Source organism: Hippopotamus amphibius, chromosome 7 (genome assembly GCF_030028045.1).
Source record: "Hippopotamus amphibius kiboko isolate mHipAmp2 chromosome 7, mHipAmp2.hap2, whole genome shotgun sequence".
Classification (NCBI taxonomy): Eukaryota; Metazoa; Chordata; class Mammalia; order Artiodactyla; family Hippopotamidae; genus Hippopotamus; species Hippopotamus amphibius.
The window spans coordinates 117912680-117930879 of NC_080192.1; the positions used below are offsets into that span (position 1 = coordinate 117912680).

Genomic DNA, 18200 nt, shown 5'->3' on the forward strand with positions numbered 1-18200 from the left:
TGAATCTTATGGCCAGTAAAGTGGATTCCTTGGTCACTATCAATGTCCACAGGGGTCCTATATGTCACGCACAGCTGTTTAGACCCTGAATAGTGGTTTTTGCATTGCCTGACAACCCAGGTAGGCCTTTCATAACGTCTTCCACCTGTTATAGCGCTTTGTAGACCACATATAGCTGCTGTTCCATCACACTGCATCGCTGCTTCACCCCCTTCCATAGCTGGAAAAAGCAGCCCAAGGGTACTCCTACTATTGTTGCCACAGGCCTGAACCAAACCCTTCTGGGTAACTGGCCATGTCCAATTCACAAGCCTGTCCCTAGGTTAACATCCCTAAAGCCTGTGTCCGTAGTTGTTCGGGGGTGGGGGGGGGTTGGGGGTATGCTTATCCTCCGTAGACAATTCAGGTCCTCGCATTTCATGTGCATTCACCAGCCATCCCTGTGCAGTCAGATGAGCCATGAGCATGCGGCTGTTACTTTTGTTAAACTCGAAAGAGACTGAGTTTACCAGGACATCATCAATACGATGGAAGAGAAAAACCATCTTTCATGGTAGTCAGCTGTCACAGGGCTCCACATGCTAGTGGACGGCCCCCATGCGCTCTCCCCACCCCCACAACTTTCTGTTCCCCACCCTTATTTCCCTACATCTCGGCACTCACGGGAGTTCCCTATGCCTCTTCCTGGTTGGCTTGGGAACTGTTGGGCTGCACCTCGCAGGTCTGCAAGCCTTGTGGATGCCCAGCCTCAAGACCCAAGAAAGAAGCCAGAGACAGCAACAGCTTATTGGACAGGGGCATCTTACATGTCCGAAGCAAGGTCCTGGAGCGACACCCCCACCGTGTGCGGCCGACGGCAAGCAGGACATGACAGCAGCCTTCGCTACCCTGGGGAGAAGGAGGCTGCCATTTATAGGGGGAACGGACGTCCGGCTGGCTCATCAGTTACCAGGGAAACCAGCAGCTGAGACCTATCCCTCATGGCCCCTCAGGTTAACGACCATCACGAGGGCCGATGTTTCCCTTTAATAAACTAGCAAGTGGAGCCTTTCTGACCTGAGGATTAGAGCAGTCACTGGCTGGGGCAGGTGGTAAGCACGTTCACACGAGTAGGGTGTAGGTGAAGCAGAGACTCTTCATGGAAAGAGCAAGAGAACAGCCATCTTGAGTGGCCTGACCATACAACCCCCAAACAAACAACCTAAGGTGCTTTGTAGGCCAGAAACCTCCCCGACTGGCTTCCAAGCGGTAAGATCAGGTGTAGTGAAGCATACTTCCTGCATTCTCTGCCCTCAGTGAAGCCTGACCCGGGGAGTGCAGACTGTAGGCAGAAAGCACTGTGACCTGGAAGCCTGGGCTGAACCCACCAGGCTAAAGAACTGCGGTGAGCTCAGCAGCAGAATACGTGTCACACTTACCTTTTTCCTCAGAGATATCAGTCAGTGCTCACTTTTAAGGCTTTCAGAGTTCTAAGGCTTATGTGTTAAGATTTTACCAAAACGTTCGAGCTTCAACCAAAGAAAGCATATACAAAAGCGATTTCATTATTACACGAAAAAATTAAAAAAAAAACATTTTAAGACAGACACATCTAGTTAGTGCAAGGTATATAACAAGACCGTGATTTTACCTTAGCATTTTATACTGAATCTAACATGTTACATCTTTTCCACATACCTTCACAGAAATGGTGGTGTATCCCCATCAAGAGAAAAGACTCTCATAATTCTGATGTCCCTGTGTTAATTTTATTTTTGTAACTCATCCTTGCCCCGTTCACTTATTAGCACTGATAATCACCATCTTTGATTTTACCAAAAACAACAAAGAATTTTAAAAAAATGAAGTCATTTCAATCCGTGTATCCACAGTTCTTGGCCTCTCATTGGGAAGCTGCAAGATGTCCTTGAATAAGATCCTGAACACGGGACAAAATAATCTCATTAGAACTGTTGCAATTTTCTGGATCATATGGTGGGTCTATAGTCAAGACCCCAGCCACACAGAGAGTCCTTCGTGAAGCTCCCTGTTCAGTAATGGGGATGTGGTTCTTCTCCAGCCATTTCTTCAGGCCGTTCTTTCTCTTTTCCAGATCCTCAGGACTGTATGCCTTGCAGTCTCCAGACATGAACAAAGGCATCAGCTTCTCTCTCACACTATGGTCCCCTTCATTCACAATTTCAACAGTCTGCACAGCATGTCCCATAATTCCGGTCACAGACATGCTGCCATCTTCAAGGAAGTTCACAAGGACAATACTTTGAAAGAAAAGTAAGTTCAGAGCATAGTTGCAAAAGAAAAACCAAAAGGTCCATAAAACTATAGAAGAAAGCAATGAAATGAGAGGCAGCATCAACCCCCAACAGGTCAATGGAATAACAGGGAATGCTCTTCCCCGTTTTAAATTAATCTTCTCATCACCAAATGCTTTTACTTGTTCAATATGAATTCTCTGAGGGTCCTAAACATCTAAGCTTTTGTCCAGCCTAAAGCTAATCATTGTAGGATGTGATTAAAACATTAGCGTTATGAATGCTTTAAATGTGTATTAGGAAAGAATACAGGGTACAGATTTAACTTTTAGAGTTAAAAAGCAAGTGAATAACTCCCCTTCAGAGCAGACCAAAGAAAATAGCACAGCACAAAATTAGTGAGAAAGAAAAGAAAAGAGTATGCAACTAGAGATTATCATACTAAGTCAGAAAGAGAAAGACAAATACCATATGATATCACTTTTATGTGGAATCTAAAATATGGCACAAAGAAGTATAAAAGGGAGACTGCCATAACTCATTTAATGAGGCGAATATAATGACACCAAAAGCAGAGAACAGGATTAAAAAATAAAACTATAAGCTAATCTCACTCATCAATACAAATGCAAAAATCCTAACTAAAATATGATATGATATGATATATGATATGCTGTGATACAATGTGACGTGATGGGAATTTCATTTCTGTGGTACTTTTCCCAAAAACCTATAACCCCAGTCTATGAGAAAACATCACAGGGAATTCCCTGGCAGGCCAGTGGTTAGGACTCTGCACTTTTAGTGCCAAGGTCCCGGGTTCAATCCCTGTTTAGGGAACTAAGATGAAAGAAAAGAAAAGAAGAGAGAAAGAAAAGAAAGGAAGGGAGGAAGGAAGGAAGAGAAAAAAGAAAGAAAGAGAGAAAAAATATTCTATAAAACATCTAACCAGAACTCTTCAAAAGTGTCAGGGTCATGAAAAACAAGTAAGGACTAAAAAACTGTCACACATCAGAGAAGACTAAGGAGACAAGGATGATTAGATGTAATGTAGGACCCTGAACTGGATTCCAAAACAGAAAAAGGCCATTAGTGAAAAACTGATAAAATCCAAATGATTGTAGTTTAGTTAGTGTAAATTTTTAGTTCTGACAAATGTTTTACAGTTGTGTAAACTGTTAACATTAGGGTAAGCTGGAATATATAGGTACTCTCTGTACTTTCTCTGCAATTTTTCTGTAAATCTAGAATCATTCCAAAATACAGTGTGTGTATCACCATCTTTAAAGTAGTCTTGCAAAAAATAAATCTGATCCTAATCAAACCTCTAGATATGGATACCAGTTTATAGGAAATACAAAGGATAAAAAAACATGTTAAACTACACCATGATAATGCAATGACCTACATCCAGAGTGCGTTCAATTCTGTAAGTCAATGACTCCATTTCTTCAACAAATAAATGACATGGAAAACCAAAGCGAGAGAAAGTACAGTTATAGATTAAGATTCTTAAGAGACATATCAACAAATTGACAAGCAAACATAAAAAGAGACTTCGGAGACAATCAGGAAAATCTGAACTCAAAATAGAAATTAGCTAATATTGAAGTTATTATTTTTGTTAGGTGTTATAATGGTATTGTGGTTACATTTATTAAAGAACTAATCTAAGAGATATACTGATGGATTTATGAACAAAATTATGTCTGTAATTGGCTTTAAAATATTTGGAAGGGAGAATAAGATTAGTGTTCATTATACTACTCTCTTCACATATGTGTATATTTAAAATTTTCCAATAAAATGTAATAAAAAAAGGACTTCCATTTCTACGAACTTGGCTGGTCTGACAGAAATCTATAATTAGAACAGTACTTAGATTCAAAGGAAATTAAATTCTTACCTGGGAGTAAGTAGCCTTTCATTTATCTGCTTTGTGAGTATGTATATAATATACAGACAGGGCAAAGGGGTGATTTCTGGGAAGCAGGACCCATACTCACTTGGCAGAGACTGGGTCTGTGGTTAAAACCCATCCTTTATACTCCTTCTCACTGGCTGTCACTCTGACTTCTTTGTACGCATAGTCTTGCCATTCTAAGGGGCCTTTCTTCATCCATTCATTCATGGTTGCCGCTGGCTAGATCTAAAACAACCACCAGTTTCGATTAATATATATGTTCCACCCAGGCAAATGTCTTACCCCTAATCTCCATTCTAGAGGCAGAGAACACCTGCGATGTGCCTCAAGTTCCATATCAGAAAGACAGTTAAATTTTACTATTCAGCCTGAAAGCCACGGGGACATCGAGCTGCCGCGGAGCCCGGTCTGGGGTAACTCATCTGGCACACTTCTATGTCACCTCCCGATCCCATTCCAGAGCACCTTCACGCTGGCTTCCATCTCCAGTCTGCAGATGCTCAAACCCTTGAACTCTGCTCTCCTTCGATCAAAGGAGCTCACTCCACACGACTATTAGCCAAAACTTTAAAAGAAAACTCCTCTGATACCCACCCATTCCCTCCCTGGCTCTGTGTCTCTGCTGGATCCCGTCAGGGAGGGGCCCCCGGATCTGTGACACTTTCATCTTAAAATTTGTTTGGAGGATGCGTAAACCAAGAGGCAGCAGCTAAGGCTCTAGAGCTGATGCCCTGGCGTAACCCGCAGCCGCACGATACGCAGAGCTGTACCCAAACCAGCTGATACTTAACGTATAATCCTGACAAATGAGAAAAACACCGGTTAAAACTCCTAGCAGCGTCCGCTTCTCAGCAGCCACGCTGGGAGGAAGGAGCCCCTCGGCCGGAGCTCGCCGGAGTCCAGCGTGCTTTGCACCGTGTTGTCACTTCCTTCCCCCAGAATTCTCTGTTTTGTAGTCCGTGGCCTAGGTCACACCTCCAGGTCCGAGAGTCCCGAGTCCTGGGGTGATAAAAGCAGGGTTCAGGGTGCGGGCGGGGGCTGAGGGGTTTTGCCATAATAATAATAAACCTCCTTGTTCGCTAGGGTACCACTTTCACTGCCACGATGGACATTTCAAGATACAAATTTTAAGAGGAAAATCTCGTGCCACCTCCTCTTTGGGAGTAGAAGCGGAATTCCACTTTTGCCATGAACCCACCAGGTAAATCCCAAAGCTCTAGAAGTGTGAGATGACATTGCCGTGGAGAAGAGCGACAGAACCAATGTATTTCTTCTTTGGCCTGTGTAAGGCAATTAAGATGCCTGCTCCTTTGGGATGTGCCTTTGGTACAGTCCTGAGGGGGTGCAGAGGCTGGAAAGAAAAGCACAGGATTGGGTTGAATAAACGCCCGAGTGGAAAAATGCAAAAAGACTCGCTTCCACCGCAGATTTCTGGTCACATACTTAGTTCGCTTCTGGCATGGTCCAGAATTTTTTCCAGACTATGATCCTGAAAAGTGGTACAAGGTGGTAAATGTTGAGTTCCTGCAACTGTGAACACCAAAGGAGATGTACAAAAACTGAGTTAGAGGACTGTCAAACCGCGATGCAGAAAACACGACAATCAGCTTTTCCCTTACAACTTGGGATTTGAGTTCCATATAATCCTTGAAGTACAGTATATTGTTTCGTAATGTCATCACTTCAAATAATCCTTCCAAAGCCTTCACTCATTGAATGATTGGCTTATGATATTAATGTGGCTTTTTTGGATTAGATTTTGCCATCTAATCACAAAATCGAATCTAACCAATCAGTTAAAGTCCTCTATAAATCTACAAAGAGCTAATATAAATAGCAATTGTTGTTATTGTACTGTGAAGGAAAATACTTGAACTCATAAAAATTCAGTCCAAAAGAGAGACAACCAATTCATGACAACTGGGGGGACTTCCCTGGTTGTCCAGTGGTTAAGATTCCACTCTCCCAATGCAAGGGGCCTAGGTTCCATCCGTGGTCAGGGAACTAGATCCCGCACGCCGCAACTGAAGATTCCACAGCGGCAATGAAGATCCTGCATGCAGGAGACCCCACTTGCCACTGCAACTAAGTCATGGCGCAGCCAAATAAATAAATACATAGATATTTTAAAAATTGTGTGTGTGTGTGACAATTGGTCATTTGCATTTTAAGCCTACTATCTACTATTTAAGCCTATTGCAGAATGAAAGACTTTGGCCTTTGTTTTACATACATAAAATTCTACAGGTGGAAGCTAGCCTCAAGCTTAACTTAAAGTAACCCCCTTTAAAGCGATGAGTGAGACAGGGCCATTTCCCTCCCTTCTCTCTTCTCTCCCTTTAGGCTCCTAACTAAACTAAAGTCTCACTCCCAGTATCTGCTGATACAAATCACTGACATCTAACAGACTGAGCCCAGCCCATTACCTTACACAATTTCTCAGAAAGGCCCTCTCCTGTAGCCTTTCCTCACTGAGTTCAGAGGATGTGGCACTTTCTTTCCCTGATCAACTCCTACCCTTGGTCCCCCGGAGCTTCCCTCATCCCAGTTGATGTCCCTTCTCTCACATTCTCTACTCTTCTCTCTTTCCCCTCTCTATCCATCCACCTCCTTCCTAAGGTGTACCTCTCTCTCAAACCTTCACATTTAACCCTTTCCTCTACAATACCAAAATTGCTTATTTTAGATTTTGGAGTACATTTAGTTTAGCAAGAAATACATTCTAAAGAAACTTTTCGTAAATTCCCTGAGGAAAATAAGAAGTTAAAAAAATTGGCACTAGTCTGATGCAGTTTACTGTTCTTTATCCTAGTGCAAAGATAAACCTGCTCTGCCCTTGCTAAACTATCACAAATTTCAGTTCACAGTGTTGGGTCTTAAAAGTAGGTAAAACATGAAGTGGGGATGGGGGTGGTAATTTACTAAGAATATTTCATGAAAGGTAAGGTCAGAAGAAAATAACCTTGATCATTTTGGCCCAAGATTTTGTTAGTGTTCTTGATTTTTCATTCATTCAATAAATAGAGCCCATTAGAAGTGTCCATTATCTCTGTTTATTCATCAAGTATATATTGTGTACATATACATGCTACACTTTCTGTTAAGAACTAGAAATTAATAAACTAATTTTAAGAATGTTTTGCCATTGGGGAGTTGATAACATCCTCTTGTGCTTATAACCAAGTAAGCTATCATTCTACCTGGAGGTGGTAGTAAATGGGAAGGGATGAGGAAGGGTTCTTAGAAAAGCTTTTTAAACAGGTAGCCCTTGAACTTGATTTATAGTCAATGAGAAACATCCACAAAAAATTCTGTGTTTATGGAATATAGAACCTGATAAAAGGAGGTGTGGGTTGGAGTGAAGAACAGTGGACAGGGAATTTTAGCAACATTGGTTTCAATTTGGTTAAATCCTATCCTGGTAAACCTGTTTGCCTGAAAAAAGAAACCCTGATTTTTACCATTTGCTGATTTCTTTGGTATAAATATTTGCACCATAACTGATTTCAAGGTACCAATGATTTAACAACTGGCTCAAAAAATTCCTGAATATTCAATAACTGTCTCTTTTGAGCCATTTTAAGCTGGTTCCTGCACACCACTGACTGTGCTCCTACCAGCTTTATGATTTTGGAAGTCATTTGCCTTCTTAAATTTCAGTTTCCTCATCCATAAATGAAAACATGAGATTAGATGACCCAAGATCCTGTCAGCTCTAAATTTTCATGATTAACACATACATAGTCACTTAGTAAACCCCATAAATTCTCAGGGCAGGGGGCATGCCGGTTTTATTTACTGCCATATACCCCACCTCTAGTACATTGCTTGATATATAGTAAGGTGCTCAATTTGAAATGAATTTTTATTTCTTACACATGGATATAGCACCTAATATGTGCCACACACTATTCTAAGAACTTTCAAATATTAACTCATTTTACAAGTGAAGAAATAGACCAAAGACAACAGAAGACATGTGAATAATGGAATGATATGATTATACTGATGTATTAGAAAGGATGCAGAGAATGTGGGGGAAAGAATGTGCGGAAAATAGGGAGGTATAGAACACATACAGCATGAAACTTTACGTAAAATGTAGCCTTACTACTAAAACAAAGCAGTGGTATTAGGGGGAAAAAATTCCAGAACCACTTTCCAAATGGAAATGCAGTTTTCAGGAGGCAGTGTCTCCAAACTGGTTCATTATCTGACCAGCCCAGCTCCACCTAGCCCCACCCAGCCCTGCCTACCACAAAGAGGGAAGATCTGTTTCCCTAGCAGTAGTATGAAGATAGAATGTTTTCCTAGGATAAAAATGATTTGAACAGACTTTGTGAACTCTAAAGAACTAAACAAGTGTAAGGCATAAAACCTGAGAAAACTGCTTCTGTATTGTTGCTTCTCAAATGTGTCCAGGTAACAACTTTATGACCAAAAATCAGTGCCTTTTTTCCCACTGATTTCCTCTTATTCAACCAAATAATCAATCTAAGTGGTAAAGAATATACATTTCACACAGATTTTTTTTTTTTTTTTTTTTTATTTTTTGGCTGCATAGCACAGCATGCTGGATCTTCGTTCCTGAACCAGGGATCCAACCCGTGCGCCCTGCAGTAGAAGCACAGAGTCTTAACCACTGGACTACCAGGGAAGCCCCTGGATTTTCTTTTTATTTGAAAAAAGAAGTGGAGTTAACCATTTAAATTTTTCCCTGGAATTGCCTTGGAACAAAAAAGTATGTTCAGTACTAAGTTTCTAAGAACTACTGCAGTAGTCCAGACAGGAAATAATAAAGTCCTAGCCTACGTTGATAGCAGTGGAAATGAAAAAGAGAGAAAAGAAAAAAAAAAAAGAATAGATTCAACAAATATTTCAAAGGAGAAATCAAAAGATTTGGTGACATCGTTTTGGGGTAAGGGGATGTTGAGAACTTTGACACGAGGCCTTTAACAGGAATTCTCTTTGTTCTCTTATTCATTCATAACTTCCTCTTCCTCTTCATTTTTCCAGTATCTCAGGCCTCCAAATTGTTATCTACTAAATTAGGTAAGAAAATTTCATCATTGAATAAAAAATGCTTCAAGAGCCCTTTATCTGTGTTTATGGCACAGGAAGGCAATAGTGAGTTACCTCCTCCAAGCTCTTATAAACTAACCCTCAACATTACATAAAATGGATGTGATTAGATCTGATTCATTTGCACAAGGAGACCATCTATAACCTGCGTAAACAAAGAATGTGGGAATGACCAAATTCCAAACTAAGTAAACTTGCTTTACCCTCTAGAAGCAGGACTGGAATGGGACTATATTTTAGTAAATGAAAACAATTGTATCCTACTTGGACACAGCAACCCAGGGTTGGCAAAAGACACAGAAGAAGGAAGGTCAGCAAGCAAAAGGTTGGGAGGTATTTCTTAGAGACCCTGAATCTGGAAGGCAGGGACTTTCCAGAGATGTATGTATATTGTGGGGAATGGATGATTCATGAAGTTTCACCCTGGCCTGGAATAGATATTCCTAGAACTATCTGCCTCCTTATATTCTGACTCCATGCTCACCAGACTGCCTGGTGACTCCCCTACTGGCTTTCTAGGTACACAGTTTATCAGGAGAGATGGTTCCCGAGACAGAAACATGAATGCTTTTTAGTCAATAGGAAGGAATAGACCAGAAGTCACAAATTAGGGCCAAAAAGTCTTATCAGGAAGTGCAGATAGGTTTAATATCTGCACAGTGTCAAATTTTGTCTTTTAACTTGAAAGCCTTTAGATAGGCTTTCTTTCTCTTCTTTACAACTAGTTTCCACCACTTTTATTGCTTTATACTTGGCTGATTCACGTTTACATTACCTGCCTGATTTCCTACAGGAAATTGAGTTTTCGACTCTGGACTAGCCCCTACTATAAATGAATAAATTATCAGAGTAAATTATACCTTAATCTCTTGTGAGTTTCGTAAGAATCAGCCTCTATGTGTTTAGTCAACTCTTAGGCCAGTTAAAGGCCAGAATCTGGGCTGTGGGTAGCAACTTCAAGGAAATGCCAGTGGCAGGATTTCCTGTTAGATCTCCATACAGACTTCTCCAGGTGATTTCTTTTTATTTTTCATTTTATGTATTTATTTTTTTGGCCATGCCATGCAGTATGTGGGATCTTAGTTCCCCTACCGGGGATCGAACCATGTCTGCTGCATTGGAAGAGCAGAGTCTTAACCACTGGACCGCCAGGGAAGTCCCATCCAGGCGATTTCTTGATCTCATTGTAGCCTTGCCCCCTTTTCCACTGTGCCCCTCTGATACCATTTTGTATCTTGTTATTCACACATGTGTTGTGGCAGTTACTGTAGGTTGATTCGTTTAACAGTCCCTTCCCACAACCTGCTAATGAGTCTTGAAAGCTAAAACTCAATCTTCAGCTTCCTTTGCTCGTAAAAGTGACCATATGAATATTTCTGGCCATATGAGATATGTATGGAAGTCCCTAAGAAGGCTGATCCTTCTGAAATAAAAAGGCAAGATCTCTTAAGAAGGAGAAAGCCTCTTTTGGTCCTTTAACCATTTCTCCTCCAGCCTGACTGGAGGTGAGGTAGCCTCTTTCCACCACGAGGAGACATACATGAGAAGGCCTACATGCCATGCAGAAAAATAAAAGAAAGAAAACGATTCATAGCAGACCTGAACTATGTACCTTTGTATTTATTTTGTTTGGGACAAATAAATTCCTCTCTGTTTAAGCAACTGTTTCAAGTGTTTCCACCCCAACAAAATCCTTTTCTAATTTATCTCCCTAATAAAGTTCTCAGGGGAGAGACCATGCTTTATCTTTATATCCTCAGTACCCTGTTCAATGTCTGCATATAGTAGTCACTCAATATAGATTTGTTCAGCCAGTTAATAAACTTGCTAGCCTTTGGGGAAAGCTGAGACAAAACAGAAAACCAAAATTTAAGAAGAGAGTTACTTATTTCATAAGGGACCAAGATTGGAGTCCAACTCGAGGATGGAAGATGCCTTAGAGGACTGGGGTGGGGAGGGTGGGGGGGACTCGAGGTGGGGGGAGATTCAAGGAAGGGAGGGAATACGGGGATATGTGTATAAAAACAGATGATTGAACTTGGTGTACCCCCAAAAAATAATAATAAAAAATATATATATATATATAAGGGACCAAGATAAACTATGAACAGAAAAAGCAAATCAACAGATCAAATTTTAGATTGGCAAAGCAGGTAACAAAGGGATCTTTGCTTTTTTAAAGAAAGTAATTTAATTCGTCTGCACTGAAGATTACAATGTATTACTATCCTTGCTAGCAGAAGTAGTAATAATAAATGCATATTAACTCAGTCTTAATGAACATAGAAAAATCATGAGATTGGAACTATTATTATCCTTATTTTACAGCTAAGGAAACTGAGGCACAGAAGCCCAAGGCCACATAGCTAGTATAGTGACAGAGCTAAGATACAAACCCAGGCAATCAGGCCAAAGCCTGCCCTTTTAACCACTATACCATACTAATTAAATAATGGGGAATAACTCAAGTATAATTGTTCATCTAAAAGTCTGTTTTTAACTAGTGTTTTTCAAAGTAAGCATTTCTAAATCTGAAATACCAGCTCCTCATTGTGTTCCAGTTGATTGTTTGGACACCCAAAGCATTAAGTTAATGTGTTCCACCCATGTGTTTTAGCAAAACAAACTCTTCCAGCAAATTCTATCTCCAAGGGTGACTGCAAGGAGGATACACTCAGCCAGACTTAATGGTCTGGAAATTAGGGACTGATTTTATCCCTAATGCAGGTAAAACCATGTGAAGCCCTATTCTTCCAGCTGCTGTTTACTCTCAGCTTAGCCCATGAACAATGGCAACAGGGTAGATGCAAGCGGTTTAATGATGTGGAAGAGCTGATCTTCAGGGGAATTATACCTTATGGAGGGCAACTAAAGAGAGAGCTATGTGGTAACTAAACTCTCCCTCCAACAACCTAGTCTTCTCTTTTTCTCTACCCAGTGAATCTATCCTCTTGTCCTCCTCCAATTATCTTCAAAAGGTTTACGTGTGTATGGAATGGAGGCCTCTTTCTTCTCTATTCTGTGGCAAATTATAGGCCCATATTTGAGCTTCCTAATGAAAAAGGGTAAGTATACCACTGATCACACCGGGAAAGATATCTTCTCTGGTATAAAAAGCCAATAAAAAGCATTGTGTACGAGGGAAAACCATTCAGAGTCTATGCTATTCAGTGCATCATTGTTATGAAATGTCAGTAAGACTTTAAAGTCTTTTTTCTTTCTTTAACAATTAAATAAAAACATTTATAGGGCACTGGGATTCCTAGTATAGCTACTTTCCCTATTTTATTTGTGAGCTGTATACATTACCTAGTGAGATGTTAAAAAATATTTTTTGTTTTTAAAAATGTTGTCTAACTTAATCAATAAATTCATAACATATCAGAGAGCCAGTACATTTTATAATGTACATCATTTGCCTTTTCTTTTTCAAGAATGTGCATCACTCCATTTGCCAGTCTAAGACATTCCATTTTATAGGTATGGAGAAGGAAAGAGGGAAAAGTAATGGTCAATTCCTTTCTTCCTTGTTACTGGTCAGTCTTAGCAGCTGCCTCTTCTTGGATTTCTTCCACAAAGGAATTATTTTTCTACCTGTTAATTACCTTGATGATTGTAGATACTTCACTCATAAAAAACAAAACCACACTTTGAGTCTAAATCACTTTTCTTTAGCTATTTGTTCAAGGGCTATGTGAGCCCTAAACTGTAATCGGGCTTCCATGGAATAGTCTTTGTAGTTTTTTATGTTTTCTAGGTTTTTTATTGCATTGGCATAATCTCCTTTTAGATAGTATAGAATTCCCAGCTCATAGTAAGAATATGGCACCAAATAGTGGTCATATTTTAAGAATTTCTCCTTTTGAATGACACGATTAAAGTAGTGCTCAGCCATCAAATATCTGCGCAAGTATTTCAGGCACAGACCTTTCAGTAAATTTAACAAACTTATGTCATCTATGCCGTACTCTTTATTTGGATTTTCTCGTAAAAGTTCTCCTCCTTTGTCAATGATTGATAGCCAGGTTGAAATAAGCTCTAGTTTTTTGCTCATGACTCGGAAACCACTCCAAGCATACATGAATTCCAGAATGGGCTGTGCCGTAAACCAGCCTGCCGTAGTCCCATAGCGCTGACCCTTCTCAGCAACAAACTTTTCTATTGGCACCGAAGTTCCTAAAATTCTGATTCTCAGGTTATCCACATTTAAGAAGAGAGAGCTCAAGTCCTCACTTACTGATTTCACAAAATCGGGAGGAAGCACGGCCAGTAGGGAAGCTTTAGCAAACGAACATATTGCCTTGGACCACCTGCTGTGTTGAACCAGTAGCTGAGCATAGTGGTAAGCCTGCTTCCAACCCAGCAGGAAAATGTGGCACCACATGAGTTCCCAGTAACAGAGGTGATGAACCTGCTCCCATTCGTTCTGAATAAAAATGCACTCCTCTAATGTTAACTGGGCAGGTTTAAAATACCCTTTCAGCATACTGAAACGTGCATGAAAAAATTTAAGTATGACACAGTTTGGAAATTTCTGGAGGTAGATTTGAGAGAGATTCTCGACAGCAGAATTGTGGCTCTTTTCAACACCAAAAGCTATGGAGATATAATTGTAATAAAAGAATAGAGTCAAAGCACTTAAGATATTATTTATATGGGATTCAGATGCACTCTCATGAAGCAAAGTCAAGCCTACCTCTCTATCACCAGAATATCCAACAACATTGAGTATTTTAAGGGTCTTTGGTGGTACAAGTGATAACATCAAATTGAATACTCCAAGTCCAAATTTTATGCCTCCAACCAGGTGTCTGTAGGTTTTGCTTTGGTAATTAGGTATCTGTGTTAATACTTCTTGACAGTCTTTGTATATTTGGTAACTTAACCCAACGTTGATCCCGCTTTTAAGAAAACTAAGCACACTGTCATCCTGTATAAATGTTACGATGGATTTCAAGATCAAACACTCAGCATAGCAGACTTCTGCATGCAATTCCTCTTCTTTGATAGCATTTATTCCCTGCTTATTCACTAGCCGAGAAAAACTCATCATCCTAGATTTTCTTCGGAAACTGTTACAGGTTCTCAAAGCTTCCTTTGCGGCAATCATCCCAATCTCTGTATCCTGTGGATCAAAAGTCAAGAAGGCCTTGACAACCATAAGGATACCATAAACTAGAGCATGGTATATGCTGTTTTTTGACCACGGATAAATGAGATGTATGGCATCTGAGAATCTGTTATTTAGAAATAAATACAATCCAGTTGTGCATTCTTCCAGGGAAGATATTAGATCCATTGTTTTTGCTGCAGGGATACTTTCATAGGCGTCTTCAAACTTGTCCTCCTTATCATTTTCTCCCTTACTAAGTGATGTAAAGCCATCCTCCTTGTTATTTTCTCTTTTATTCAGAGGAGGTGACATATTTGTTTCCCCACTTTAGAGATGGGAAATATCTGAAGTGGAGTGATGTGACTGCAAGGAGGGTAGTTCCTGCTCTACTGACTGGGGTCACTTCTTCCACGGCCTCAAGTGCTGCTGTTAAGATGGAGGCAAACAAACTAAGAGCTGTGAGGAGCAGCACTAGGATATTCTCATCTATGTCAGACAAAGGGGAAAAAAAGATAATTTTATTTATGTAGAAGATGAATTTCTGAAAAGTTCAAATCATTTGGAATGTACTAAAGAAAACATGCTCTTTTAGAACATCATGAAACAAATCCTTTGTAAACCAAAGAGCTCTTTGTTAACCATCCCTCCAACCTGTCATTTTCATAAGATCCTTCTTTTGTGTATTTGTATTGTAGAACTGTACTATGACAGCTGTACAAAGAAAATGAATTCTTTATACGAAGACCTTGGGGCAAGAATCTGGCTGGAAAGAGGAATGTATTTGCATAGGTCTCTAGTTAAGACTAGAGGAAGGAGTAAGTTGTCCAGACCAAAGACTAAAGATTATGGGAATTAAAAATCCACCCCATACTATTCTTAGTACCACTGCTGTGCTTGCATATATTTTCATAGAAAACTAGGTCTTGATAAAATATTATGGTTAGTTGTATAGGACTTTGGACATGGATAGTGCTGTAAAAACTAGGAAGATTTCCTCGCGTTGCTGCAATTAGGAAAAAACCTCAACTGTGATAGTTTTTATCATAAGCAGACTTTTCTGCTAGAGGAATACTCCTGGCCAGTGGGCTGACTTCTGCCTGGGAGTTGATAGAAGTAACTAGGGAAGTGTCCCTCTATGCCTTTTGCATTCCTTCTTTTGGAACCAGCCTGAGCAAAGTCTGAAATCAAAAAATAGGAAGAGTTTGTTTTCTGTTCTCTAGCTACATGTGGGACCAGGTGGGTAAATCTGTTTAATTAAGGGGTGCCACTTTAGTGAGCCCACTTGGCAGCACATCTGAAGTCCCAGTAACTATCAACTTAGTCAAAAAGGTCATATTTTGATTTCCTTCTGCCTGACTCTTGTATCTATATCTCATTGGTTCTGGACTCAGGGAAGGAAAGGGGATGTTATTTGTTGACTCCCCAAACCATCTCCTCCTCCTTCTGCTCTTGTATTCCTTATCTGGGTGGTTGATGCCGTCATTTACCTTAGACTCTTTTTGTTTCTCCTCCCACATCCACCAGTGACCAAACTCTGGCAATTTTACTTTGCTGAATGAGGTGCCTCTCTCTTGTCCTCCAAATCGTCCTCGGTATACTTCTTTAACAAGGCTTATCCCTAAGGTTATAAGAAGGTAAAATGCAAAGACTGTGAAGTTAGGCTGCTAAAGTCTGAATCCTGATTCTGCCACTTGCATGGCCTCTGTTTTCTCATCTGCAAATAGGAAATAATAGTACTTCTACCAAAAAAGTGGTTGGGAGAATTAGGTGAATTAATACGTGAAAAGCAGTCAGGATAGTATCTGGCATGTATAGTAAATAATATATTATTTTATACCCATTCCCTCATAGCCTAGAATATAGTAGGTGCTTCCTGAGTTTTTTAAATGGGATTTGGGATGCAGACTGCTTTGTTTTGGAGTACCAAAGCTTTTGGTGATAGAGACAGAGTCATACTCCTATTATTCTTTTGTTTAAAGTACCCTGTCTGAAATGTCTTCTCTACTTCTATCTGCTTGTCTGTGTTTGGAAGGATCACTCCAGTGATTAGGAAAGGCTAATACTGAGCCAGGAAGATCAGACAGTTAGGGAGCTTGAGTAAGAAAGAGAAAGAAAGGTTGAAGATACAGAAAGGAACAATTCAATTAAAAGGAGATAACAGGGGATGCACAGAGCACAGGTGAAGGGTGGGTAAGAGAAATCTCTTCCACTAACACAGAAGAGCCTTCCTTCCAGTCACTCATTCTACACATGTTTAACTGAGCTCCTTCCACATGCTGAGCACTATTCTTGGTGCTGGGGGTAGAACAGCAGACAAAACAAAGACTCTGCTGTCATGGAGTTAATTTTCTTAGGGAAGAGACATTATGACGGGGGAGGGACATTGTGATGGGGGAGAAAAGCAATAAATAAATGAGTAAGTAGCATGTCAGCTGTTGATATGTGCTAGAAGAAGAATAAAACAGGTTAAGACAGAATAAAGAATTTAGAGAGGGATGGGGTGTGAGGTACCAGCATTTTATGGTGGGGAGTCAGGGAAGGCCTCTCTGATAAGGTGAAATTTGAGCAGAGATGTAGAAGATGTGAGGGTCTCTTGATATCTTCTTTCAATCTAAGATGAGTGAACATCCTATGTGTTCCCATGATGCCCTGTGCTTACCTCTATCATAGCACTTAGTATATATATTTTTTCAAGTGTCTGTCTTCTGACAGCATCTTTTATATCCATCTTCATCACAGAGTACAATGACTGGCACTTAGTCATTAAACTAAATGAATATTTATCACATGACAATTTTCAATTTACATATACTAAGATATATTCAGGATTAAGTAATCAATTAACTGTTAAAACTATAAGAGTCTCCAGAGACATAGAGAAGAGACTTGTGGTTGCTAAGGGGGAGGTGGGGTGGAGGAGGGATGGATTGCAAGTTTGGGGTTAGCAGATACAAACTATTACATATAGAATGGGTAAACAACAAGGTCCTACTGTAGAGCACAGGGAACTATACTGAATATCCTGAGATAAACCATAATGGAAAATAACATAAAAAAGAATGTATATATTTATATACATGTATAACTGAATCACTCTGCTGTACAGCAGATTAACACATTGTAAATCAACCATACTTCAATTTAAAAAAATGAAAAAAAAGAAAGAAAGAAAGAGCTAAACTTGTGGCAACAGAGAGTAGAAAGGTGGTTACCAGAGGCTGGGAGGTAGGGGAATTGGAGAAATGTTGTTTAAGAGTATACACTCACAACTGACAGATAAAAAAATCCTGGAAAGCTAACGTACAGCATAGTGATTCTAGTCAACAATATTGTATTATAAACTTCAAAGTGTCTGAGAGACTATATCTTAATTGTTCTCACCATAAAATAGGAATGGTAAGTAACATGGTAGATGTGTTAGCTAACACTACAGTGGTAATCATATTGCAATATATAAATATATCAAATCAACTTGTTGTAAACTTTAAACATACACCATGCTATATGTCAATTATACATCAATTAAAAAATGTAAGCTTCTGAAAAAAAAAAAACTATAAGAGTCTGGAAAATTTAACAGTGCATACAAATAACAAGTCCTTAATACGGTAAGAGTTCCTATGAATCAGTAAGATAGAAGAAACACTCCAACAGAAAAATCAGCAAAGGACATAAAATGCCAATGAGCACAATGTTCAATCTCACTGTAAATCAACAAAATACAATGAAAAAAATAAGATATCCATTAAAAAATCAAACTTGGTAGGTTAAAAAATTTATAACATCCACTATTAATGAAGGTGCAGAGAACCAAATACCCTTGTAGGTT

At 39.7% G+C, this 18200-nt stretch overlaps 1 protein-coding gene across 4 annotated transcripts; it reads right to left on the reverse strand.

Annotated features, from left to right (window-relative positions):
• Positions 1-1623: 1623 nt before the first annotated feature.
• Positions 1624-5081, reverse strand: GEMIN6 (gem nuclear organelle associated protein 6). 4 transcript variants are annotated; one of them, XM_057740438.1, is made up of 3 exons: positions 4968-5081; positions 4259-4401; positions 1624-2258 (listed from the first exon to the last, which is right to left on the reverse strand). In XM_057740438.1, the coding sequence occupies exons 2-3, from the start codon at positions 4381-4383 to the stop codon at positions 1883-1885; spliced, it is 501 nt and encodes a 166-aa protein (XP_057596421.1). In that variant the 5' UTR covers positions 4384-4401; positions 4968-5081; the 3' UTR covers positions 1624-1882. The 4 variants fall into 4 exon arrangements, with proteins under 4 accessions (XP_057596421.1, XP_057596420.1, XP_057596422.1 ...); XM_057740437.1 differs by having other exon boundaries at positions 4771-5075; XM_057740439.1 differs by having other exon boundaries at positions 4996-5074.
• Between the last annotated feature and the right edge of the window lie 13119 nt (positions 5082-18200).

Bases quoted from the DNA above. Each gene is read 5' to 3' on its own strand.
- GEMIN6 (XM_057740438.1), bottom strand. From the start codon at position 4,383: ATGAATGAATGGATGAAGAAAGGCCCCTTAGAATGGCAAGACTATGCG. The intron at 2,259-4,258 runs GTGAGTATGGGT...TTTCTTTCAAAG, and splicing joins ACAGACCCAGTCTCTGCCAA to TATTGTCCTTGTGAACTTCC.